Source organism: Phoca vitulina, unplaced genomic scaffold (assembly GCF_004348235.1).
Source record: "Phoca vitulina isolate PV1807 unplaced genomic scaffold, GSC_HSeal_1.0 scaffold23, whole genome shotgun sequence".
NCBI lineage: Eukaryota > Metazoa > Chordata > Mammalia > Carnivora > Phocidae > Phoca > Phoca vitulina.
The window spans coordinates 25,053,838-25,080,492 of NW_022589726.1; the positions used below are offsets into that span (position 1 = coordinate 25,053,838).

General features: G+C 38.4%; 1 protein-coding gene across 1 annotated transcript in view; it reads left to right on the forward strand.

Moving 5' to 3' along the window:
- Positions 1–24,821, forward strand: part of DBX2 (developing brain homeobox 2) — a 35,575-nt gene extending 10,754 nt beyond the window's left edge. The window contains exons 2-4 of the mRNA XM_032420613.1: positions 3,857–3,952; positions 14,451–14,638; positions 20,129–24,821. Coding sequence (XP_032276504.1) covers positions 3,857–3,952; positions 14,451–14,638; positions 20,129–20,458 — 614 coding nt within the window. The 3' untranslated portion in view covers positions 20,459–24,821. The remainder of the gene's footprint in view (positions 1–3,856; positions 3,953–14,450; positions 14,639–20,128) is intronic.
- Positions 24,822–26,655: the final 1,834 nt, after the last annotated feature.

Here is a 26,655-nt window from a genome sequence, read left to right on the forward strand (position 1 = left end):
TTACTTAATTCCCTGTTATTTCCTGGAGGTATGTTTTGACCCTTTGATTGCCTTAGTAAGACATCTTGGAACTTTTTCTCATTTCTCCTCATCCTTAAAAGATGCTGCCAATTGGCATAGCATTGCGGTGGACTCCTGAAATTTATTTGAAGGTTTTATTAGTGGTCTTTGGTATTCTTTCTTTGAAATGTCAACTCAAGTCAGTTAGTACCACAGTTTTGCACTGACAATAAAAAGAATGTGGTTTCACCCCTTTTAAATACCTATTGTTCTGCTCCATCAGTGAAAGAGTGAAAATAACAACAGAAAAGCAATTTAAAAATTATTGCTTGCTTTCTAAACAACAGAATTTTGAAAATGATTTATCTGTAGGTAGGCTTGTAACCATCCTTGGCTATGAGATGCTTGTATCACAGAACCATCTAGTTAAGTTTAAAAAGAAATCAGGTCAGTTCACCATTAAGTTGGCTTGAAGTTCCCACCTTAATTAAATATTCAAAATAGTTAATAGATATTTTGATTCTGTGGCTTCAGTTAAGTCAGAACATCTGATTAAGAAGTGAAAAGTTCATGAGGTTTTCTGTGAATAAGTGATTTTAGTCATTTGGATTCAGACAGTTCAGTTCCAAGAATTTTAAGTGATTTGTTTGTGACTTGTAGCAGATTCCCACAGAAACTGGAAACTAGATTTGTCAGTGGGATACAAAATTCGGAGTATCCTGAAACGTGTGCTAACAGAACCTGACATCATGCTGTAGCACCTGACAGCATGCCTTTTTTTTTTTCCCCCCCATAGGAAGGGCCATTTGTTTTTCTCTTATGGAAAACTTGGCAGATAGTCCCTTTTCTGGGTTCCAGCTCTGGCAGTCTCTGCATGAAATCCTTATCTTTCCTGGCTAATAACTATTATGCTAACGTTTATGTTTCTCTTGTCCTTTTAAAAAAAATTTGCTGAAAAGAGTACTCATCACATTCCAGGTGCATACCCATTTGAGGCTGAATGCTAATGAATGAATGAGAAAGCATGTGCTAAATTCATAGCTAGTCCAGTGCCCCGTGTGTAGCAGACACTCCTTAAATATTATTGTCATAAATATCGTTCAGTAAGCCCATGACAGATTGTTCCCAATAGGATCAGTGATAAAGTGACTGCATTTAGATTGCATTGATGGGCTTTGAAATGCATATCATCCAGGGTGAAATTGCCTTGTTTTCTGCCTTTTTCAGAGCATCTTCTGAGTAGTTCTTAATGGCTTACAAAAGTTTTATTTATTTTTTTGGGGTTTTTTTTTTTATAATGTTATGTTAATCACCATACCTTATTACATCATTAGTTTTTGATGTAGTGTTCCATGATTCATTGTTTGCGTATAACACCCAGTGCTCCATGCAGAACGTGCCCTCTTTTTTTTTTTTTTTTTTTTAAAGATTTTATTTATTTATTTGACAGAGAGAGAGACAGCTAGAGAGGGAACACAAGCAGGGGGAGTGGGAGAGGGAGAAGCAGGCTTCCCGCTGAGCAGGGAGCCTGATGCGGGGCTCGATCCCAGGACCCTGGGATCATGACCTGAGCGGAAGGCAGACGCTTAACGACTGAGCCACCCAGGCGCCCCAGAACGTGCCCTCTTTAATACCCATCACCAGGCTAAAGTTTTAACAGGTCTGTCAACTTGTTACTTTGTTTTTATCACAATTGAGTTTCCTTTTTTGCTCATTGCTTTAAAGAGCATGTCATTTACAAAAATTTAGAAGTGTAAGATATATTTTTAAATGCATTTCATTGTTTATTTTATTTTATTCATTTTTTTTGCATTTCATTGTTTTAAATGGTTATTTCCACGTACCATTTGACACCCCTGCAATCACATGCTCAGCTGGACTAGCATTTGACTTATGTCAAAGTAGGCACATGTTAAAAAAAAGAAATGGAGCACTTAATTGGAATTTCACAGCAATTTTCACATAAGCCAGCTTAAACAAGGTGTATTTATGCATGGAAATCAGGAATCAACTAATCTGTGTAAATATATGTATGTCAAAGAGATGCTTTTTAAAATGGTGAAGAAATTCTACGCAATAGAACCTGAAGCCTGGTCATGTAACATGTAGTTCCTTAGCCACACGAGTTTATTACTGTAGATAACATGTTATTTTGATTGCAGTTTTACTTTATTAAGATAAGATAATATATAGTAATATAACAAAGTATTCAGTAAAAACTTTTTATGGTTAAATTTAACACTAAGATCATGTATCTCAAAACTTCATTTATCACAAATGAATTTAATTGATCACTAGTCTCAAATGAACCATTCATTTTTTTAGATCTTTTATCTCTCTATTTTTAGGGCCGTAGGGTTAGACTGAGAAACATCTTGGCTAGAATAGTAAAATTTGTAATTTGCATGTATTTTGCATGGTTATGGTAACAGTATCACTACTAGTGTACTTATTTTCTACACTTTATATTAAGTAAAAATATTTCTTTTATGTGTGTTTTTCCAGCTATCATGATGTTTCATTGTATGTATGTAAATGCAGCATTGCATTTTGTGCTAAACAGCACAATAGCCGTAACTTAATTATTTATGGAGTGTTTATTTTGGAGCTGAAATGAGTTAACAGAAATGCTTGAGAATAAACATAATATGACAGCTTTTATACATAAAAATAGATTTTCATTTTTCAAAGTACTTCATATAGTCCGAGAATAATGGAAAATGTAACTGCCTAAATAATGCCATTTTATTGTAACATAAGATGTTAAATTAAAATGAATGATTTATCATTTCTTTGATGGTTTTATAGTTAATATTAGAATAACTTATAACAGTGAAATTAAAAACAAGTTTTATAGGCTGCCTGGGTGTCTCATTTGGTGGAGCGTGCAACTCTCTATGTCAGGTCATGAGTTCAAACCCCACATTGGGTGTGGAGCCTACTTAAAAAGAATTTTTTTTTCAAGTTTTATAGTACTTTTGAACACCAAAATGGATTTCCTTTTCATACTTTGCTTAGTTGCTATATTTTCAAAATACCATTTTTTAAAAGATTTTATTTTTAAGTAATCTCTATACCCAGTGTGAGGCTCAAACTTACAGCCCCGAGATTAGGAGCCACACACTCCACTGACTGAGCCAGCTGTGTATGCCTCAAGATATCATTAAGACAAACATTTTATTATTTGAAAAATTGGATATTGAAAAGCTGAGAACATGAATATTGGCAACTTTCCATTATATTATGATTTATGATTAATTTGCAATTTGAAGGCATTAAGAACCAAAATTCTTATTGGGCAATGCACTTATTTTTATATAGCCTGCAAAAATATTGGCGAAAATAAACACATGCTTATCAATTGGTTAAAATACAAGTCTGAAATTATTGTGTTCTTGAAAAATGTATATTTTCATATCAAAATAATATTCACTAAATAATGATTAAGATAAGAAAAAAGTTGCCATTGAATATGTAGGGAGAGTAATAAAAATATTTATTTTCAAGTGGACAGTGGAGATAAAGGACATTCCATCACCACAGATCATTCTCTTGGACAGTGTTGCTCTGGGATATTTTAAATAAAGGAATACTTGCTACATATAATTATGACCACACAGAAAATTAAGTTTGGTTTTGATCCATTGAGTCTTTCCAACATATCTTCCAAATCTTGATTAAACTATTTGGCGATCTCTTTGGCAGATAAAGGCTACTTTAGAATGACTTTAATTTCAGTAAAAGTTATAACTAGTTAAGTAAAGGCTCAGAAAATGAAGTGACTTTCGGGAAAATGGAATTTTGAATATTGTCTGAAAGAAATGACTCATCAATGAGATCAATGCTTTCTCCACAGCATCTTCCAAACCTTTTTTCCTGACTGCCCCGCCATTCTACTCGGCATGCTGTGGTGGGTCCTGTCGGCGCCCTGCATCCCCCACTGCTTTTGCAAGTAAGTTTTTATGCTTCATCAGCAATGCCTCAGTTATTCTGTAAACCAAAGCAGCAGGATTTAATGTGTTCTGGAAAACTAATTGGTAATGCAATGGCAAGGAGCTAAATCCTCACTAAAAATCACAGCGATCCTATTCAGGAGGTTTCCAGAGATTTATCAGACCTCAGCACACTGAGCAATTGTGAGCAGTTTCTAATGGCATTGAAACCCAGGGCTGACACACCAAGGAAAGCAACTTGTTTTCCATTTGATATAAAAGATCTCAGAGGGACCAGTTTGGCTCTTTCTGAAATGTGTAGCAATACTCATTTAGAGAAGAAAAAAAGGAAGGAAGGCTAAGAAATAGTGCTGTGTAAAATTTCCATTCAGCTTAAAATGTGACACAGAACTGGGTGTCCATAGAAAATAATTGAAATTGTCCAGGTTGTAAAAGGAGATAAATACCTCTTCTTTATGATCTTGAAGAAAACCAACCGGAGTTGTAGGAAATATTTTCAAGAGAACTTCTCCTTGAACATTACAAAATTTAAAGTGTCCAGGGCTGAAGTGAGAACGACAACTTGGAAAAACTTTCAGAGGGTGCACGCACACACACACACTCACATACCCAAAGAAAACAATGTCAAACTAAAAAGAAATTAAGTTCACCTTGATCTTGAGATTTCTAGGTCAAATAAGAATCTGTAGGCAGAGAATCTGAGTTTATGAAAAAGAAGTCCAGTAAAGGGGCACATTTATTTCAGCTGCCCAAGAGAAAACATTTATTCAGGTTAACCCCTCTGTCAGGCAAAAAGTGAAATCTGAGTTGAGTTAGGCTGAAGTACAGAGCTCTATCACGGTTGAATTCAGGTCCCTGCTGCCTCTCTGTTCATGTGTTTTATGAATGTTTCAGGAGAGCAGTTGCTCAACAGAATGATTCCTGACAAGTGAGGCAGCAAATGCTGGCCGTTTAATGAGCTGCAGGCTTCTGAGCATCTCTTTAGGGGGCCGATACTTTCCCACAGAGCACTTTACATGGCAGGGGCCCAGCCACAATGGGTGACAGACCCGTGACCAATCATCACTTTCACTTGACTCATCCACACGCGACCTCACCACGATTTTTCACTGTGCAGATGAACTTTAGGAGCCATTTCACATGGAAAAGCCTCGGGCAAGGGTCAGTTGCCCTTTTGTACGGTCATAAAGCAAGGCTCTGTGTGTCCATCTTTTCTCCTGTCTCACATTCCGAGTGAATTTCTGGACACCATTTAAAGCACTTGACTGAAAAATAAAGCAGTGAATGAAACTGACTTTTATAGACTCATTCTAGCTCATCTTCCCATATAACCCTGTCCACCTGAAAAGGGATTTAGTGGATGAGCTGAGTGTATACAGGACTTGCTGAATACATAGAGCCCATTATCAACTCTGGGGATTGTTTATTAACCAGGACTGATACACCACTATTTTGGAAGTGACCTATTAATTGTCCATTTAACTAGAATGTATTGATTCAAATAGAAAAATAGAAAACCATGACTAAACCTTTTACTCGCTCCTTCAAGGTGGTCTCCTATGCGGGCAAGTGAAAAGTGTTGTGCAAATTAAGGATACATTTGTCACCATGGATTAGAGTATCAGGAAAAGGCTGCTAGAGTGGAGCGTCAGTCCCAGATTAGCTGATACCATGGCATAGTGGCATCTCTGGAATTAAATCTTTGGTGTTGCATCTCCAGGGTAGAGATTGAAAGAGATCCCACACCTAGTTTCGGTCACTCCACCTTGGTAGGATACTGGACTTCCATTTAGAGAACCTCTGGCAGTGTAGGTCAGGTAAGTGGAAATGGATAAAAAGTCCTGTGTAACAGGTGGACATTCATGTATGTATGCATGTATATGTTTATTCATTTTTAGCAGTGTTTTTGTAAGAGTCTCTAAACCCAAAAAGTGCACTAAGGCCTGGGCCAGTTTGATCAATAGAGCACATAAGTAACTCTAAAGACATTTCCTAGAGAACTTCATCTTTTCAGTTGCTTGAAAAAATTACTTCAAGCAAGACTCATTTTCCTCCATCTGCCTCTCGGTTCTTCGCACTTCATGCCTTTGGCATAACATTGGTGAATTGTGGTTTCTCTCCCTGGAGGCTTATAAAGTCCTATGTTTATCTTTTTTTATTTAATAAAACATGGGGTAAATCAGCACAGCTCAGATCAAGCATAGAGAACACTGTACTTGGTTTGTTTTCATTTCTGAAGTTGGCATTTTAAAACTCTTGAGAGATGCCACAAGTGTTTTTAATAAACTTTGGTGTCTCATTAGTTATAAATCTGAAATGAATTTTTTATTTTTTTGTTTATAATGTTCATCGTATTAGCAGCAAATAATAATGAAATGGTGGATTTATGCTGTCATTAAAGAATTTTACATAAATAACCATGATACTAAGGAACGCTAATAAGGCTTATATCTGCACAGTACTCTTTATTATTTAAGGCATTTACTAGATTTTCTTTTTTTCTTCTTTCTTTAATAATAAGAACAATTTTTATGCCCAAGCATTAAATTTTTTTTCCATCACACAGAAGAAGGAAAATGAACTGTTCAAGTAATCTCATATTAAATTTCAGCCAAAATGTGCTGACATGTGTGGACAGTCAAAATCAAGGTTTATACTAAACGTTTTAATAAGCAATGAAATCTGTGGTCCTCATCATTGTTTCACAATATTGAGTTCACTCTTTCCAAAGCATAGGATCAGATCAACAGGTTCATAACTAGCAAGTAAAATATCATTTTGACTCTTTTAACATGATTCACTTGTATAAAATTGATTTCATTTTTCTTGTTAACCTTTTAGATTTATGATTACCTTGTTGTTGCAATGTGGAAACAATCATTCCTCCAGTGCCCTTCTCACGTATAATAAATGGTTTAATAGGCTCTTTAAGCACAACCCTGACAGTGGGGAAAAATTAAAAGGCAGTGGTAAAGTTCTCCCCTCCCCCAGAGTAGTGGAAGGAAAATCTTTGATATTACATCCATAAGGTTCTTTTCAAAATCACATTTCTCAGCTAAGATGAAATGGAAAGTCGTGGAAATTATGCGGAGAATGACCTTAAAAAAACAACAACAATGACCTGAAAAGGTACAGGAGTCTTAATTATGTAGAATAGCTAATTGAATTAATCAGATAATGATTTCACTTTGTCTTTGAGTACCCAACTTGAATGCGATCTTTCAAAAATTTTATGCATTAAAAGACAAAGTTTAAATTTGAAGCAACGTTTTGAAAATCTGAACAGGGAAATATTCTTCTGGGACACACTGCTCTGCCTTTTCCTTGGGAGATGTTCTTATATTCTTTTTTTTTTTTTAAGATTTTATTTATTTGACAGAGAGAGCCAGAGAGCACAAGCAGAGGGAATGACAGAGGGAGAGGAAGAAGCAGCAGGGAAGGGCTCTCAATCCCAGGACCTTGGAATCATGACCTGAATCAAAGACAAATGCTTAACCGTCTGAGCCACCCAGGTGCCCCTTATATTCTACATCTTAAGATCATGTTACTCTTTTCTTCTCCTGGCTAAACCTTAGGAGAACATAATAATACTCTCCAAATTTGAATTTAGGATTTTGTTGAAGGCAGCAGGGAAGGGCTATTACTTTTATTGTTGAGAATGTAGGTTGTTCCGGTGAGTGTCACTGTCAAAGATGGGCGATGCTCTGATTAGTATTCTTGCCATCTGACCTGACTGTGTTCTCTTTCACTGTTATTAGCTGGAGTGCTGGGTGCCCCGAGAAAACTGACAAGACCTGCGGCAGTCCTTCTGTAAGGATTTATCATTAGCACTCTAACATCTTCAGAGGGGTGGAGCATTTTGTGCTAATAGAGAAAGAAGCATGATTATTTTGTTGAAAACATAATCAGGCTTGTGCAGTAAGTTGAATATAGGTTTTGACTTCTCAGGAGTGAAGGGGGGAGGGGTGTTCCAGAGATAAATGACACTCGGTCAACCAGGAAGAATGTTTCAAGGAGTCAGAGACTCGAAGACAAGAGATTTTCCAAGTTGATGGCTCTATTCAACAGTTCTGCAGAGGCAGTGAACATATTTGAGTAACTTTCCAGGAATGGAGTTCCCTTTCTCCCCAAATGTGTTCATAAGTAGTGGAGGCTGGGGGATGGGAAGCAGAGCTACTTAGTGATAGAGGGTGCTCGTTCCTGATCTTGTCTACAGCCCTCGCCTGAACATACCATAACATCTAATGGGGCAGCTGATAAAGTCCTGATTTGAGATTCCCCACAACCAGTGCACAAGTACAAAATAGAGGAGGGAGAGAATTGGCTGAACATAACAAAGAAGGAAAGGGTTGTACTTTTAGCTCACTATGTGTCTACAGAATGATATGGGGATGTTGGATTATGCTTTTAGAAATACAGTACCCAGAACAAGGGAGATAATAGTTGTACTAGCCTCTGTAATGGTCAGACAACCTACACCTGTCCAGTTCTGGAGCCCCACTTTAAAAGGCACAGTGAGCACATTTGCATATAAAACCGTGTCCGGAAGTAGCAACTAAAATGGTGAAGGGTCTCTATGCCTGGTCATGAATTTTCTAAAGCGATTATGTTTGGCCTGGAGAAGAGAAATAATAGGGAGAACCTGAGCGTTATCTTCAAATTAGATATACTGCATTCAGTATAGGTGTAAAGGATTGAATTGGGGCCAATGAGTGGAGTTTAATGGAAATTGAATTTGGCTTAATATTAGGGAAAGGTTTTTAGCAAATCAATATGGTTATATGATAATGAAGTATTGTAGCATTCCCAAATACTAGATTATATAGAGAATGGAAAGTACACTTCTAGTTTTAATGGGGCAAGTTAGGGAAGTTCTATATCTTCTCTCTCCACACTTCAGATCCACAGGAATTATATAAAATACACGTACACCCTACATCCTCACACATGAAAGTATGAAGGGTTCCATTAGTTTATCTTATGCTCTATTTCTCTGTTGTTCCCCACCTCGTCCCCACCCTCCCCCGTGTCATTTGTATGACAGTGTCATTTACACAGAGCACACCTCCAATTGGAATGCCCTTCCCCAACCCCATTACACACAGGGGTTCCCTGTAGGATCGTGCATAGGGCCATCTCAGGACCCAGGGAATCATGCCTTTGAAACTTTTCTATCCTTGGTCACTCTGCCACTTTAATATGACTCTTTCCACCTCCCGACCTCTTTGTCTGCCCACTTATAACTTTGACAGTCTTTGGTATAATTATAAAGAGCATCAGTTGACCTCACTCTTCTTTGATATGTGACCTCCAGGGCACAACTTAACTTTTTGGAGCCTTAGTTTTTCCCTATGGAAAATGGAGGTGATAGTACCCCCCTCTGGGGATTGTTGTAAAGATGACATGACATGCTACATGTAGGGGCCACATACAGTAGCCCCTGCTGAGCCCCACATATATGGAAGCCACGGTACAAAATCATCATCATCATCATCATCATCATCATCATAATACTCCCAAATTGGTAGAGCCTGTAGCACCTTGAATTGGTGGCCCTGGCTTTTATTTTATTTTTTATTTTTTTATTTTTATTTTTTTTAAAGATTTTATTTATTTGACAGAGAGAGACACAGCGAGAGAGGGAACACAAGCAGGGGGAGTGGGAGAGGGAGAAGCAGGCTTCCCGCTGAGCAGGGAGCCCGATGCGGGGCTTGATCCCAGGACCCTGGGATCATGACCCGAGCTGAAGGCAGACGCTTAACGACTGAGCCACCCAGGCACCCCGGCCCTGGCTTTTAAAGCCTCTTTTCTACATGCCTTAAATTCTGTATCTGTTTATTTTTATTTTTTATATTACTCATTTGTTTATGCCATGGTCTGCAGTTATTTATCTCGCTGTGTTGTGGCTGGCTGTATACCTCTCGGACTTCTCCTAATCAACTGTGAGCACCTGAGAGATGGATTGGCTTCATCTTCAGTTGTCACTCAGCAACATCCCCATCACTCCACCAGATTATTCCCGGGGGTGCCTGAGTGGCTCAGTTGGTTAAGCGTCTGCTTTCAGCTCAGTTCATGATCCTAGGACCCTGGGATTGAGCCCCACATCGGCCTCCTTGCTCAGCGGGGAGCCTGCTTCTCCTTCTCCCTCTGCCTGCAGATCTGCTTACTTGTGCTTTCTCTCTCTCTGTCAAATAAATAAATAAAATCTTTAAAAAAAGAGGATTATTCCCAAAAAGGTTGCTACAATGTTTGCTTTATTTTCCTTAGAAAGTAGAACCAGACTTAAAATGCAGACTAGAGATGAATTATTTGTCCATAACTCTATAGTAGCCTATTTTATGTTTATTTTTGCCTTTTCAGTCTCTTCTCTGCATTTTTACTTAGTTATAAACATAGTATGTGTCTTATTTATCATATGCAGTATAGTGTATTTTCTTTGCTGCTGCCTGCTTGTCGCAGTTCTCATCTTTAATGGTTCTTTAAAATTTCACCAAGTAGTTATAGCATCGTGTCCTTACACGTTTCTTTACCTTTGGATATTTATGTTTCTTTCCCCAATTTTTAATACATATGGCTATAATAATGATAGAGTATATACATTTACAAATTAAAAATACCAGAATCAAAATGTCAAGTGATAGGGTGTGGTGGAATTTGAGGGCACAATCATCGGGCTGTATAGGAGATGCCCTGTAGTCCACGCTCACACACTGGTCCAGGACAGGGTGCAGAAGCCTGTAGTCACAGACAGGAGGTCTGTGTTTACAAGTGTTTCTTCCCTTCTGTTTTGACATGTGATATCTGAGTAAAGAAACAGCATAGCACAGAGGAAGGAGCCAAACATTTGGATTCAGAAGGTCCTGCTACCAGCTGAGCTCTGTGTTCTTGGTGTGGCTTTGGACCTTAACAGCCCTGAATACTTCTTCATCTGTATGGAGGATGTCTGTGACATATGGTTCTTATAAGAATCTAATGAAAACCAACAAGCAAAAGTAGATAGATTCGTGGAATCCTTACTGTGGGCCAGGCACTGAAATTTTCTTGTGTTAGGTCATCGAATCCTTAGAGCAACCTTGTAAGATAAGCTGAAAAAGGTTGAGTAACTTGCTTTAAGTGATATAGGTAAGTGCCATGATCCAAACCCAGTTCTTCCATATTACACATTCCAAACTCCTTTGTCCTGGCCTTCCTGGAGAGAGATCACACCAACAGATGAATCTCGTAACTAATGCAGAAGGCCCAATTCCATAGTCTCTACACAAAGGAAAGTTCAGAGAAGAAGATTTAGAAAAAGAACATATTGAGATATTTAGAATATTTTTTATTATTGACCAATATTTCATAAAACTACTTAAATCTTTGATAAGGAAGCAGTGAATCCAGTTGTCAAAACCTGACTTCAAGGTATGGCCTTGGCATGTGACAAGCAAAAAAAAAAAAAAAAAAAGCTGTAGATGGAGAATTAACAGAATTGTAAGATCTCATACAATGAATCGAAAGAGCACCAATAAAAGTAGACCTTTGTAAAAAAATTAGGCTTGACTACATCCCAGGAGCTATGGCATTTCTGAGGAGATGGAAATGTTACAGAGCTGGAAGGAAAGAGAGAGAGGCCAGTCCTTCTTGCAAGGTGAGGATGAAACAGAATGAGGTGTAAGCCAGGGCTGAGAGACTCACTGGGAGATAATCTGTAGTCTTTTAGACAAGTAAAAAAGGAAGCTATCATATTACAGAAGTAGATTTGACAAGATTTATTAATTTTTGACATTTTTTCCCTAAACTACAAGTCAGATTGAGTTAGAATACATTGTGTAGTGTTAGGAGCATTTGTTTTGAAATTAGTTGTCCTGGGTTTGGAACTCTAGTCATGTACCCCTTGGACAAAATTTCTTAAGCTGCCTAATCTTCATTTTATTCATCTGTAAAGTGGGGAGAAGAATAGTATAACATTTGGGGCATAGGCTGGGCAGGATTAAATGAATTAATGCAGATCAGTGGCTTAACACAGAGTAAGTATAATGGTATAGAGTACTCTGTGTGTGTTTATTATTATCATGTCACACCCTGATTAAACATCTGCTACTGATCTTCACTACTATTGGATAAAGTCCCAGACTCTTGTAGTACTCTATGATCTGGCTCTGTTCCACTCTATAATCTCTATGTCAAAGGTCCAGATGTCTTCAAGAGCCTGGCAGGTACGAAGCAAGCTAGGTGAGGCTGTGGCAAACTGAGGGCCACACATCCCATCAAAAGGGGACACCTGCTGTTCACTCTGGTAGCTCTTTGCTTTCTGGGAAGATGAGCCTAGTGTGGTTACCTTTGAAGAGATGTCAGAAACCTGGACTTCACATGAAATCTCCTAATTATTAAACGTGAACAACCACATCAGAATTCTAAGACCAAACAAAGCCCATCTGCGGGCTGGATATGGTTGCCATCTTGCCCCCTCTGCTTCATGCCCTTCCCAGCCTTGCAGACTGCTTAGTTTTCCTGCCATAAATTTTATTCCTTCATGCCTTAGTGCTTTTTAAAAAAATGTTGAATATTATTGACACACAAGGTTACATTAGTTTCAGGTGTGTAACATAGTGATTCAACAAGTCTGTACATTATGCTGTGGTCACCACAAGCACAGCTGCCATCTGTCCTGATACATCACTCTTACATATCATTGACTACATTCTTTATGCTGTCTTCTGTTCCCGTAATTTATTCATTCCATAAATGGAAGCCTGTATCTCGCACTCCCCTCCACTCATTTTGTGCCCCATCGTTCACCCCCCTCACCTTTGGCAACCATCAGTTTGTTCTATGTATTTATAGCACTACCTTAGTGCTTCTAGACGTGGTAGTCACTCTGCCTAGCTTGGCCTTGGTTCTTTCTCTCTTGAACTGGATTGGTCTTTTAGACTTGGCTCAGCCTGTTTTCTCTGAATTAATTACTTCCTCCTTTGTGATGCCAGAGCACTTCATAAGATCATTCTATTGTAGTGCTTAAGACATTAATTTGTTTTTTATTTAGAAATAATTATTAAGCACCAAAATGCGTACCAGCTACAGCCATAAACTGGCGTCCCTGTTCCCCTGGTGCCTATATTCCACCGTGATCTTCATGTCAGTCCTCCGATGAGAATGTGAGCTCATTGAGGGCAAGGACCATGTGCTGTTGGTCTGGTTTCCTCAAATAAGCTCAGTTATCCGGATACCAGGTATGAGTGTCCTCTTACTGCTGTAACAAATTTCCACAAACCTACTGTCTTAATACAAGCTTATTATCTTACAGTAATGGGGGTCAGAAGCCTGAAATGGGTCTCACTGGACTAAAATCAAGGTGTCAGCAGGGCCGAGTTCCTTCTGGAAGCTCTAGGGAGGAATTTGTTTCTTGCCTTTTCCAGTTTCTAGTGGCTGCCTGCGTTTCTTGGCTTGTGGCCCCTTCCTCCATCCTCAAAGCAGAAGTGTAGCATCAAAGTCAATCTCTCTATGACTTCCTTTTTTCCCCTCCCTTTTCCACTCATAAGGACCCTTGTGATTACATTGCCCACCTGGTTACCCCAGGATACTCTTCTAATCTCGGGGTCATCTGGTTAACAGCTGTAATTCCATTTGCAACCTAAATTCCCCCTTGTCATGTCATGTAATGTACTTCTAAGTTCTGGGGAACATATTCACATAGGCATCTTTGGGAAGGCCATTATTCTTCCTACCATAACTGGGAAGCTAAATGAATGAATGAATGAATGAATGATGAATGAAACTCTTAGAGGGTGGGAGCCAGTTGTGCTAGCCACAGAAGGCAGAAAAAGTAGTAAATACCTCTAACCTGAAGGAGTTGATGGTCAGCTGGATTGGGGAGTGGTAGTGCTTGGGGATCTTCCAAACCTCCCTTCTCAGATTGAACATCTCTGACTCCTACCGGCTTTCCCTGAAATCCCAGATTAAGATCAGATCCTTGTTTTGTGCGCTCAAGGCAGCCTCCTTTGGAATATATCCTCACACTTGTGATGCTAGTTCAATAAATGCCTTCCACTAAATCTTATGGGTAATGCGTACAATAAAATGTATTCGTCTTGTGTCTCAATGTGTAACACTGAGCAGAGTGCCTGGCATATGGTAAGTGTTCAAAACTTTGTTGAGAGAAAAAACAAATGAATAAATAAATGAAGAATTAGAGAAAAATGGAATGTTTAACCCACCTACTATTCGTTCTGCCTTTGAGCTTTGTAACGTGGGACCATAGACTTTCTAACATGGCACTGAAATTGGGAGGGCGAGCATACATACTTTTTTCTCATTGGGGAGCCAAGAGTATATATCGGATTTCTCAGTGGAGTCCATGACCAAAACCATGGAAGAAGCACTGCTCTGAGTGTGCAGAGTTCGGAGAGGAGATGATTTGGCCGTGGTACAGAGAAGGAAGATACTGTCCTGGGAAGGGCAGACGGGCTTCTCCTCACTAACGCTAACTGGGCTTTTGTACCTGTCTTCCCCCTCCAGGAGAAGAGAGTGTGCTGCCTCTCTTGACACAGGACTCTAACTCCAAAGCTCGGAGGGGTATTTTAAGAAGAGCTGTTTTTTCTGAGGATCAGAGAAAGGCTCTGGAGAAAATGTTTCAGAAGCAGAAATATATCAGCAAAACAGACCGAAAGAAACTTGCCCTCAGCTTGGGACTAAAGGAATCACAGGTACTAATGAGCAGGAAGATGTCCACTGCTCCTGATTTCCGAAGGAATACAATGAAATCCATGCATTTGGCAATGTCTGTTGTACTAGGTATGGTGCTGGACCCTAAAGCGTTACTGAAATGATTTTCACAGATGTTGAGTGGGTGGAAATATATGTCACAATTGCTATTTGAAAATAGGTCCATTTGCTGAGAGGTCTAGGTTTTTGCATGATTAATTCTCCCCAAATGAAGAGAACCACTAAGATGTGGCATTTACATCATTAGTTGTTTGGTTTCAGAGAAGTAGACCACATAATCTACAAAAGCAGGAACCAATTTTCCTGTCTTTTTCTTCATTTCCAATCCAAAATCCAGTCATAAATGTGTGACTCATAAATACCTTCAAATAGATTTCATTACTCTGCACTCTGAGCTTATGTCAAGTACAGTAAAGTAGTTTCATATTTGCAACACCTACAAATCTTCCTTACACATTAAGGTACTAGTATTTTATGACTAATCGTTTTATAATCACTGTATAAAATAAGCACCATAATCGTCCTCATTTTCTAGATGAGAAAGTGTAGGGAAGTAAACATGGGTCTGATGTCATGTAGTGCAGCTGCTTTGGAGCTGGGCTCTCACCCTAGGCAACTTGACTCTGGAGTTTGTGTTCTATTTAACCTGGAGCTATCATGTATCGTTGTGTAGGATATGCACTGCACAAAGGCACAAGGGCGAAGAGGCATGGCAGCAACTGAAATGTAGCAGGTGCTCCGCCTGCCAAACTGGCTTTCCTGGTGCAAGGCTACATCCACCTGGATTTTTTTTTTTTATGTTATGTTAGTCACCATACATTACATCATTAGTTTTTGATGTAGTGTTCCATGATTCATTGTTTGCGTATAACACCCAGTGCTCCATGCAGAACATGCCCTCTCTAATACCCATCACCAGACTAACCCATCCCCCCACCCCCTCCCCTCTAGAACCCTCAGTTTGTTTCTCAGAGTCCATAGTCTCTCATGGTTTGTCTCCCCCTCCAATTCCCCCCCCTTCATTTTTCCCTTCCTACTATCTTCTTTTTTTTTTTTATTTTTTGAGTTAGCATAAAGGCATTGAAGGGCTAGCAGAGGCCCTGTGTAACTACCATGCTCTACTGTTCTTCGCTCAATACAAATGACCTGGTTTCTAACTTTGGACTTTATTAAACCAGTTATTTTTGGATGAAACTCTCCTTAACCTTGCTTCCTTTCCCTAGGGAAGTGATCTGTCCCCACCCCCCAACTTTTTCTAGTTGTAGGAAGCAGTACATACTGTGGTAGAGGGTAATTGGCCTACATCAGCCCATCTGTGCTTTCCTCATTGTGTGGTACTCCAGATCCCTAACCTCAGCTTCTCACGTAAAAAACAGGGACAAATATAGGAATTCTATCCATGTCGCAGAGCAATTTTGCATATATGATAGATAAATCAGTAGCTATATCTTGATGGTCTGTGTGTGCAAGACGCTGTACTAATAAGTAGGCAGTAAGAGGGAGTGTTGATTAAGCACTGATTAAGATACACTCTGTGCACCCAGGAATTTATATGAGCAACTGGGAAAACAAAGCAGAAGCTCGCAAATGGTTAGATAATAATATATGATAACATAGGAGACTTCACCTGGTAGGTTAGATATACTGCCAAATAAAGCAGTTAGATCAGTGGTCCTCAAAGTTATGTATCTCTCTGGAGATTTATGTTAATCCCCATGACTGATTCTTACACGCCTGGGGAGTCTAGTGAGGGAAGCGTCTCATCCTTAGAGGAATCGTTGGGCCTGACTTAGGACGCACAGAAGCTCAGTAGGGCTGGTCTGCATCCCACTGGTACGGATAAAAAAAAAAAAACAAAAAACAAAACTCCAGAGTTGGTGTGGAGAAAATGTGCAGGTTTGGGAGGTTGCAGGACCCCTGGTTGAGTCAGAACTTGAAGTAGGTGTTAAAAGAGAAAAGATGGCTAGGTTTGATCTGACAGTGCTGAGATAGTGTGAACGTCTTTGATAGTACATATCATTTTCTTAAAAATAGATTATTGGAACGAGAAGGCAGCACGCATATTAGAGAACATTTTTATGAGGGGATGACCATAATCTGTCCATTCCAAGAAAACAAACTATTTTCCTATTTCGTATGTTACCTTCCTGTTCGTATTCACAGGTGCATAGTTTCACATAGTTGATTGTATTGTTTTTAAAATTCAAGTGCCTTGAGGAATGAATACTTTTTATGTTATCAAATTTGGTAAACATCTCAGAAGTAATTTCATATTTTCTTACTTGCATATACATCTAATTACACAACACATGGTATTTATTATGGTAAATTCAAACAAAGGGGAAATTGGTAAAATTAAAAATGAAAATTCATCTCCTCCCCTTCCAACCCAACTCCTTAGTTATTACTGTCATTTATAAGTGGCTCTTGTTTGAATTTATATGATGTACCACGTATTATCTTTAATGTAAATGTATATGTGTGTTGTATATGCACAAACACAGTAACACGAGCACTTGCACGATGCCTACCGTGTGTCCTTACATTTGATGTCATTTATCCTCACAATGACACTATGAGGTAGCTAGCTACTTTGATTATTCCTATTTTATAAATAAGGACCTAGAATTGAGACCCAGAATTGTGTATATACGTTTTTAAATAAAAACAGGATCATATTCACAATAAAAAAATTAAAAAAACAAAAACAAAACAAAACAAAAAAAACAGGATCATATTCTACATATATCTTGACTTTTTGAAGGAGAGTACAAATCACCTGTATAACCAACACACAGATCAAGCAGAGGAACCTTATCACTAGGCCAGTAGCCCCCTGCGTATTCCCTCCTGGTTACCGCCTCCTCCTTCCAAGGCTACCCACTATCCTGACTTCTAACAGCATAGATTAGTTTTGCCTATTTTTGTAGTTTATATAAATAGAATCATAAAGTACAGATTCTTTGGTATATATGACTTCTTTTCCTTAACATTATGTTTGTGAAATTCATTCGTGAGGTTGCATGCAGCAGTCACTCTTTTGAGCTCATTGCCCTGTAGTATTCCATTACACTGTATACAACGGTTTATCCATTCTAATGGTGGGTGTTTGGATTGCTCTCAGTTTTTGGCTATTATTCATATTATTTGTAGCAATTATTTCAGCTGTCATCAAAATATTTGGAATATTATGTTTAGTAACATTTTCCTGTTACAACCATTGCAAACTCTTCAGGTTTGAGTTTTGTTTTTTTTTTACTATGGTAAAATAGACGTGACATAAAATTTACCATTTAAACCTTTTTTAAGGGTACAATTTAGAGGCAGTAAGTACATTCACATTGTTGAGCAACCATGGCTACCATCCATCTCCAGAACTTTTTTATCTTGTAAAACTGAAACTCTGTATCCATTAAACAGTGACTCCCCATTCCCCACTCCCCCCAGCCCCTGGCAACCACCACCTTCTGTCTCTATGATTTGACTGTTCTAGGTACCTCAAATGAGTGGAATCACTTGTATTGGCCTTTTGTGATTGGTTTATTTCACTTAGCATAGTATCTTCAAGGTTCATCCATATTGTATCATGTGTCAGAATTTCCTTCCTTTTTAATGCTGAATAATAGTCCATTGTATGTATATACCGTATTTGTTTATGCATTCACCCATCAGTGGGCACTTTGGTTGCTTCTACCTTTTGTGAATAATGCTATGAACATGGATATACAAATATCTCTTCAAGTCTCTGCTTTTAATTCTTTTAGGTAGTTTGTGGCTTTTTCATATGTTTGTGGTGTCTTTACACAGAAATTTCTTGTTTTTATGTTGGCAGCTCTGTTTTTTCTTTTGTGGTCTTAGTGTTTTATGTCAATGCTTAAAAAAAACATCTCTCTAAGACTGTAATGACAATCTCTTATAGTTTTTTTCTAGAACTTTTATAGTTTTGTTTTTGTGTTTAGCTGTTTCCATTTGGAATTTGTTTTTGTATTTGTTGAGAGGTAGAACTTTTAATTTACGGTTTTCCCCAAATATGTACATTTGTTTCAATACTGTTGATTGTGAAGAAACTTTCTTCATGATTTTTTTTCATTGAGATATCACTCAAAAAATTCAAGGTCTACAGAAAAACTAAGGAAAGAAGAAAATAATGAATGTGATGAGAAGGGCAAGAATCACCAATGGGCACAAATAAAATGTCTTAGTGAAAACCCACTAGAAATGCTTGGCAGGCTTTCTAGGAGTAAATGCCCGCTGCAAATAATAAATGAGTTCATGACTAGAACCAAATGCTCTGGTATGTACACATTAGTGCTGTTTTCTTATGAAAAGCCTTAACCACAGAATTATAACTGAGATGGCAGTCTTTTGGATTCACTTGCCTGGGGTCAGGTTCTTTGCAGCCATTTTGAAATTGCCAGTCAGGTTGAAAGAATGAAGGAATTGTTTTGCCATTCTGGAAAGATCATCTCAGATAGAAATTTTTCCTTCATTGGGAGAAACATTGGTTGGTAACACTTTAATAATTATTTTTTAAGGTAAAAACTTCCTAGTTTTTTGTTTTAAAAATAGAAACCCACTAAAGTGTTCAAGTAAAGATGCAGTATAATGCTCAGGAAAACAATATGATTGACTTTTAAAATATCAGGAAACCAGTTGTGAAGTTTTCTGATCAGGCACGGTTGACTACGCAGTAGATAAAGGGGGGAGTTAATAGTAAAGACAGACTCTGGTGGGGTAGGGCAGAAGTATGGCTCAAATTAGAAACCACCATCATAAGCACTTTGGGGTTAATAACGATTGATTGTTATTGAGCCTAATTATTCAAGTTTGATAAATCCTAGGAGTAATTAAACTTGGAAACTGAAGCCTGGAATTTATCAGAGCATTATAAAATGCATTCCTAATTTAGTTTTCCAGAAGTTCCTAATGAAATCTGAATGTTACAAGAGCCTGGGCCCTGGAGTGGGACAGTCATGGATTCTGTTCTAAGTACTTCCATTTTACTGAGTGACCTTGAACTGGTTTTTCACTCTGAACCTCAATTTTCATACATGTGAAATGAGGACTTGTTGCAGTCATTGTGAGGATCAAATTATGTAATCCAACAGCCTGCATGGCCTGACACCTTGCACAAAGTAAACACTATTACTAGCCGATAGCCTTTCCTTTGTGTAAATAATTTAGCATGGATTAAATGATGTTTTAAACTGTTGAGTGTTAAATCAGTTTTGAAAGATGTCAGACTTGCAGGCTGTAACCCGCTTATTGCAGTCATTTTGTTTCATCAGTGTGGGGATATTATACTAAACCAGTTGTTCAGATATTTTTGAAGGAGCCCAGTGGAAAGCCATAAGGACTTTGCTAGGCTGGCTCTCACAATAAGGTATTTCATAGAAGGCATTACAGTTTACAATGCTGAAGTGAAGTAACATGGAGTAAGTGATCATTTTGTCCAATTATTTTGTCAATAGGTGAAAATTTGGTTTCAGAACAGAAGAATGAAGTGGCGGAATTCCAAAGAGAAGGAAGTGCTTTCCAACAGGTGTGTCCAGGAAGTAGGCCTTCAAGAGGATCCCCTCTCAAGGTCTGCTCTGGGGCTCCCTTCTCCGTGTCCCTCACTCTGGGAAGTCTCCCAGCAGCACTCGAGTCCAAGATGGAGGGAGAATTCGCCAGAACCTTCAGAAAGACTCATCCAACAGAGTTCAGGGGCAGCGGCCCCAGAAGCAAAGTCACAGCAGGGTGCCTTGTATTTGTGTTCGGAAGATGCTGGAGACAAGGGTGTACTTACTGGGGCAGTCTGAATGGAAGGCTTCCTCTACGTTAATTTAAAAGGATGCTTAACTAATAACATTTGGACTCTAAAACCAGCTAGCTTGTGCCTCATCAGTGCCTAAAAAGTAATACCTTTGGAGTGATGCATGAACTAATGCTTTAGGAAACCCTCTCAATTGCTCTCTTGTTTGGCTCCCAGACTCAGGCTTAATTTGTAAGTGGAGTAGAATCTCCCAGAAAGTACGAAGGAACTGAAAAGAATGAGAGTTATAGTTGGCTCAGTCCCTGCTCTGAGTATGTGTGTATATATGTGTGTGTCTCTACGTGTGTGTATATATATATAAATACTCATTGAAATACATTAGTAGGAATTAGTTCCTCTTTAAATATTGCACCAAGCAAATTCATTTCCTTTTATATTAGGAAAAACCAACTATTGACCGAATGTTATTTTTCTGAAAATAATGTAAAATTTGGATTTTGGTCCAACGTGTTTTTTAAAAATTCCTATTTTCTGATTTCTTTCAGTCTCCAGCTATAAATGAACTTAACAACTCAGCTCAGCTACCCTAATCGAATGAGCCACTGTTAGATACATACCCTGAAAGTCTATTCTTAAAAGTAATCCAACAAGAAAACTAGAAGAATTTCTGAATGAAACTATTAGGACCCTTAATTTTCCAAGTGTCTGGACTTCATCAGGACATCATTGAGGGAGGTACCCATTTAACTAATGATTATCTTTTGATCTCTTCTCTGTAAGGATGGGCCTTAATCAAGGTTTGCAAAATGAAATGCCTTTAAGGGCCTGTCAGTAAATAACGGGCATGGCCCACCTAAAAATATTTGAGTTTAATAATTTTAAAAGTATTGTGTTGGGCAAATGAAACATCTATGCCAAGCAGTTTGTGACCTCCGGCCAAGATTTAAAGAAGTGTCACAGTTCCTAAAATGTTCCCAACTGGACTTCAAAACACAATACTGATGGAACCGGTAGTGGATTTCTGTTTGCACTTCTAGTTATAGACTCAATTTTCCACTTAGGTGGTATACACTATATATATTAGGTTATTTTTATGTATTAACAAGCACCACACAGATGTTTTGTGTGTTTTGTTGTTCCTGAAATAGTAGTGATATAAAATTGCATTTCTGGTAACGATTTGCTTAATCTAGAAATTTTTATTCCAGGTCCAAGAAAAAATTATGTTTCACTTTGAAGGAAATGAGGCAGAAGAAGGAAATGATGTGGTTTTGAACTAGGTTATTATTAATCTGTGGACAAGAAACATTATTAGAAGTTCATGATGTGGAATTTTGTTAGACAGCTGCATAAAGAGAGTGGCTTCTAATTTGCTTACATTCCTAGTTATAGACTTTGAGGCTTTAGCGTTTAAAGAAGGTAATATCTCAGAAGACGACAGTTTTAGTCAGCATCAGGTAATGATTTTGTCTGAACATGATTTGAATTGGGGTATGCTAGCCTGTGTCTTTATCACGAGATGTTTTACTTAAAAGTCCTCTCGGAAAAAGCTTGTCTCAGTGTCTGTGGGAAAGAGGAGCAGGGATCTGCTGACAACAATTTAAAATTTAAAACCTGTCTTAAAATGATTTATAGTATTGGGTTTTTTTTTCTTGGTAGAATGTTAACCTCACCTACATTTATTGGGTCTTTTCTATGCACCAGAGACTGTGCTAAGCCTTTAGGGTGAGTTAATTCATGGCAGTCCTCATGACAGTAGCCCTAGGAGGTAGGCACTATTACTGTCAGGATTCTGTTACCCAGACGAGGGCGAAAGGCCCTTGTTAGGGTGATGGCCCAAGGTCATGAGGTTAATAAATGGGATTTGGACCCTGGCCATCAAGTTTCAAATCTTGAAATCATACCAACCATACGGGGGTGCATACTGCTGTAGAATGTATTCACCAGCTATGGGATGCATTGTAAGACATAATGTTTTGGGGATTGCGGTAAGATTTATTAAAGAAATTCAGAAGCGTATTGTACTTTATGATCTCTTACTTGGGGAATGGTTTTCTTTCTAGTGTTCTCTTCTCTATTAACTTTGAAGTTTAGGGAAAGTAAAGAATTGCAAAATCCTTCAACTATGAAGCCTCTATAGAAAATAGTCCCATAGGAGTGTTAAAGTGAAATGAAACTATTTTTTTTATCACTCACTGCCAAAAATTTTGAAGTGCTTATCTATGGTTAATGTTTCTTGAGAATAATCTGAAGATCAAACAAGAGCAGCCTGCTTCATGGCCACCTGATAAGCCAGGTTTTAGATGTGGGCTAATTGGTGCTTAAATGATCTAACCCCAGACTTTCACACCAAGCTCTGAGACTCAGCAGAGGCTTTTCTCTCTGTAAGGTTGGCCTGATAGTCAAATATACAAATAAATATTTTAATTGGTTTCTACTCTGGAATGCCTTAAGGCTTAGGAAAAGTATACTTTAGATGAATATATTAGGGATACATAGGAAACACACACAAATGCATACACTTGGTGCACATACATAAGCCTGTTGTGCCTTCCCTTTGCCTTCTTTGCCTGAATTACTTGAGAGAACTGCTGAGCTTGATATTCTAATTGACAAGGGTCTCCCTTCTCTCTTAATTTGTACTCTGCCAACTCTCTCTCTACCTCCCTCCACCTAAAATACATACACGTGTATTTTCCTCTGTTCTCTAGATGCAGATTCCTTTTCTCCATGTGGTCACATATTAGTGTATTTGTTGTCTGCTTTCCAGGCAAATTCTGCTCTAGTAAGCACCGGAACCAGAGAAGCCTGGAGGCGAAAGTATTTTTAAAATTTTTAGAAGACATTGTCATGTGGATTTTTAGGCTGATGAGAAGAAGAAATGGTTAGCGCCATCCTCTAGCTTTTACAAAGATAAATATTTTATGAAGCTAAATATAAAGGGTTGGAAGTATATAGCAGGGTAGGCCTGATCACTGGGTCGGGAGACAGTGAAAGCCATGATCATTGATGTTGAAAAGGCAGTTCTATTTTCTTAGTGATGCCATGGGTTGATGGGGAACCCAGTTGCTTAGTCCAGTGGTTCTCAGACTTTAAAAATCCATACATATGAACATGCCATACCTTCCAGCCAGTTTTGGGTATGTGCTCAGATTTGTGCATATACTTCATACATTCTCTTCAGCCACACCTCCCACTCCACCCTCTGAGAATCATTACACATGTTTTTCTCTTTTCAAATATAAAGTCATAATTAAATTTGCTCATTCAAGCCACCCATGTCCTTTCTGGCCCCTTTCATTCTGCATTCTGATGCATTTTTTTAAAGCTACACGCTCGCCAACGTGTTCCGTGACCTGCCCCCTGATGCCCAGTGATTTCTTCAAGCTCTGCTGGCCTTTAGTACAGAAGGCTCATTCCACGGTGTTGATAAGCCTGTTAGACCCTGCCTCTGCAGTCATCTGAAATCCACAAAAGTACTTTTTCTTTCTGGATTTCAACACTTATTGGGTACTCAGTGTGAGGCACTGTCCTAGGCTCTGTGTAAGCAAATGTGAGGGAGAACGTGGTCCTTGCCCTCAAGAAACTTAGAATTAGTCTTTTTGCCAAACAACTTTTGATATATTCTACGCTGTTGGTAACTGGATCCAGTAAATTTGAAGCAAAAAATAATCGAACGTCCTCCAAAACCCCTATCTCTCCATGTGCGGTTGGGGGGAGTGATACGAAGTTGATTAAGTGCTCCACTATTCAGAAAAATACAAGCTACCTGGCATCGTTGGTGTTCTCTCTCTCCTCCAATCAGGCCACGTTGGTCCCAAGAGGAGTCAGAGCCCGAGGGAAGAATTCATTATTCTTTTGTTCATAGTGCATCCGACCCTCTACTTTGGTCTTTCTACTTTCTCAGCCTCAGATCAACCTGTACCCATGGTGGGTGGGAACAGTGAAGGAAAAGCAAATAACACAAGTGAGGTGGGAAATCAGGATAAGTATTCTCGAATATATAAGGAAGTTTTGCAGAATTAATTTATATCCTTTATCAACCATCTCTGAAATAAGCAAATACCTTAAGAATGTTGGACTAGCCCCACAAAGATGGTTCTTATCTTCCAGCTATTATTTTGGTTCTGTTACATTGTTATTTTTGGTTGTAAAAGTTATACATGCTCATTATGAAGAAACACACTTGAAAATATAGCTAACAAAAATACGTGTGTAATTCCATTATTTGGAGACAGCCAACTTAGCTCTTTTGTGAAAAATTTTCACTTTGAATGTATGTGTATATAAAGGTGTGTATGACTAAACAAATTTGGATCATAGTATGTATCCAGTTTATCCTGCTTTTTTTAACTCAACTTTTTACAGAGTACATTTCCCCATGCCATTAAATAAATGCTGAAACTATTTATGATGGCTATATAATTTTCCATTGCTAACTCTTTCGCTTCTTGAGGTGGACCAGGGAATGGGGCTGGGGGATGGCAGGTTATGGAAAGAATAATCATGGAGCTCCTGTACCAAATGGAGAACTTCTTCCAAAAAGCCATCATGAAGTTTATCAAAACATATCCATCCAGTCAAGGTCCAAGGGAGTGTACACACTTGGATTTCAATACCTTGCCAGTAGCAAACATACTAATATAGGGCAGAATTTTTAATTGTGCTTTACAGTCACACTGATACCTCATTTTAGCTATGTTTTATCGCCCACGATGTGGGTAGAAGTCAAGCAAACTATTGGGTGTCCGGCATCTGTCGCCATTTTGAAGGCTGAGATGATAAGGCTGTTCTCCCTAGTTAGTCCAGAATTCCCCAGTTCCCACAACTCTATGGACATTCTCTCAAAGTTGCATGAGTAACAGAAATTATGAGGAAAACCTTTTGGGATCAGAACATTCTGAGGTTAAAAGGTAGCCTTCAGTGTTATTTAAACCCAAAGCAGAATCATCAAGTGTTTGATGTTAACCAAAATTAAAAAAAATCAGGTACATCAATTTGAATAAAATAAAGTGATATAATTAAATCATAATGTATAGTTAATTCTATTATGACGAATTTCCACTGTAGTTTCCTAGAGCAGCCATAATAGACTACCACAAACCGTATGGCTTAAGACAACAGAAATCTATTCTCTCACAGTTGTGAAGGCCAAAAATCCATAATCAAGAAATCCCTAAAATCCCTCAGAAGATTTTAGGAAGCTGCCCTTTCCAGCTTCTAGTGGCTCTAGGGAGGTCTTTAGGTTGGGCTGTGTGACTCCAACCTCTACCTCTGGCTCATACGGTCGTCTCTCCTGTGTCTGTGTCACAAATTTTTCTCTGCCTTTCTCTTATAATGACCCCTGTAATTGGTTTTAGAGCTGACTCCAAGTCCAGGATAATCATATCTTAAGATCCTTAACTTCATTGCATCTGCAAAGACCCCTTTTCAAATAAGGTCACATTCACAGGTTCCAGGAGTTAGGACATAGACCTACCTTTTTGCGAACCACTATTCAACCCACCACGACTGTATTCTACAATATTACAGAAAAAGATCTAGAAAAACAAAAACAAAAGACTTGGCATTCCTTGGCATTCCCTGTAATGGAATTTGACTTATATTGCTTTGACTTAAGGTTTTGTACCAATTAAGCGATACACTACTTACAAGAGTATTTGGGGCAGGAAAATTTTTGTGAAAGTTGCCTCCATTTTGGATTTCTTTCTACACTACAATTTAAGAAAATGCAGCCCTAATTTTTTAAAGCCCTCGCATGGATTCCATATGTTGACCATTTAATCCGAGGTGTTTCCTTCCTTATTATACAAATGTGGTGCACATCAAAAAATTGGCATTGTTTAATTTATGACTCACACGTGAACCATTGTTTTTTGTGATGTTATTTTAAGTGATTCATAAACTAAACAATGCCAATATTTTGGACACATACCATATTTGTATAATGAGGAAACACCTTCTTGTATTAAATGGTCAACATCTGGGATCCATGTGGGAATTTCTTTGAAATTTTAAATAAAGACAAATTAGCATGGCATACATTTTCTCAGAGATGCAGCTAGCTGTAATCAAAAGACAGAATGACTTGGTACTATATTGTGGTTAAGAAAACAGGAATGTTGTTGACAGAAACATCCAATAATGTTTTTACAGCACTATTTTGATGATGGGGTAAATGGAGTTGTGGAGTGAAACACATTATGGGCAGTGTTGAGTCAGAGATCAAAAATCAACTCAAGT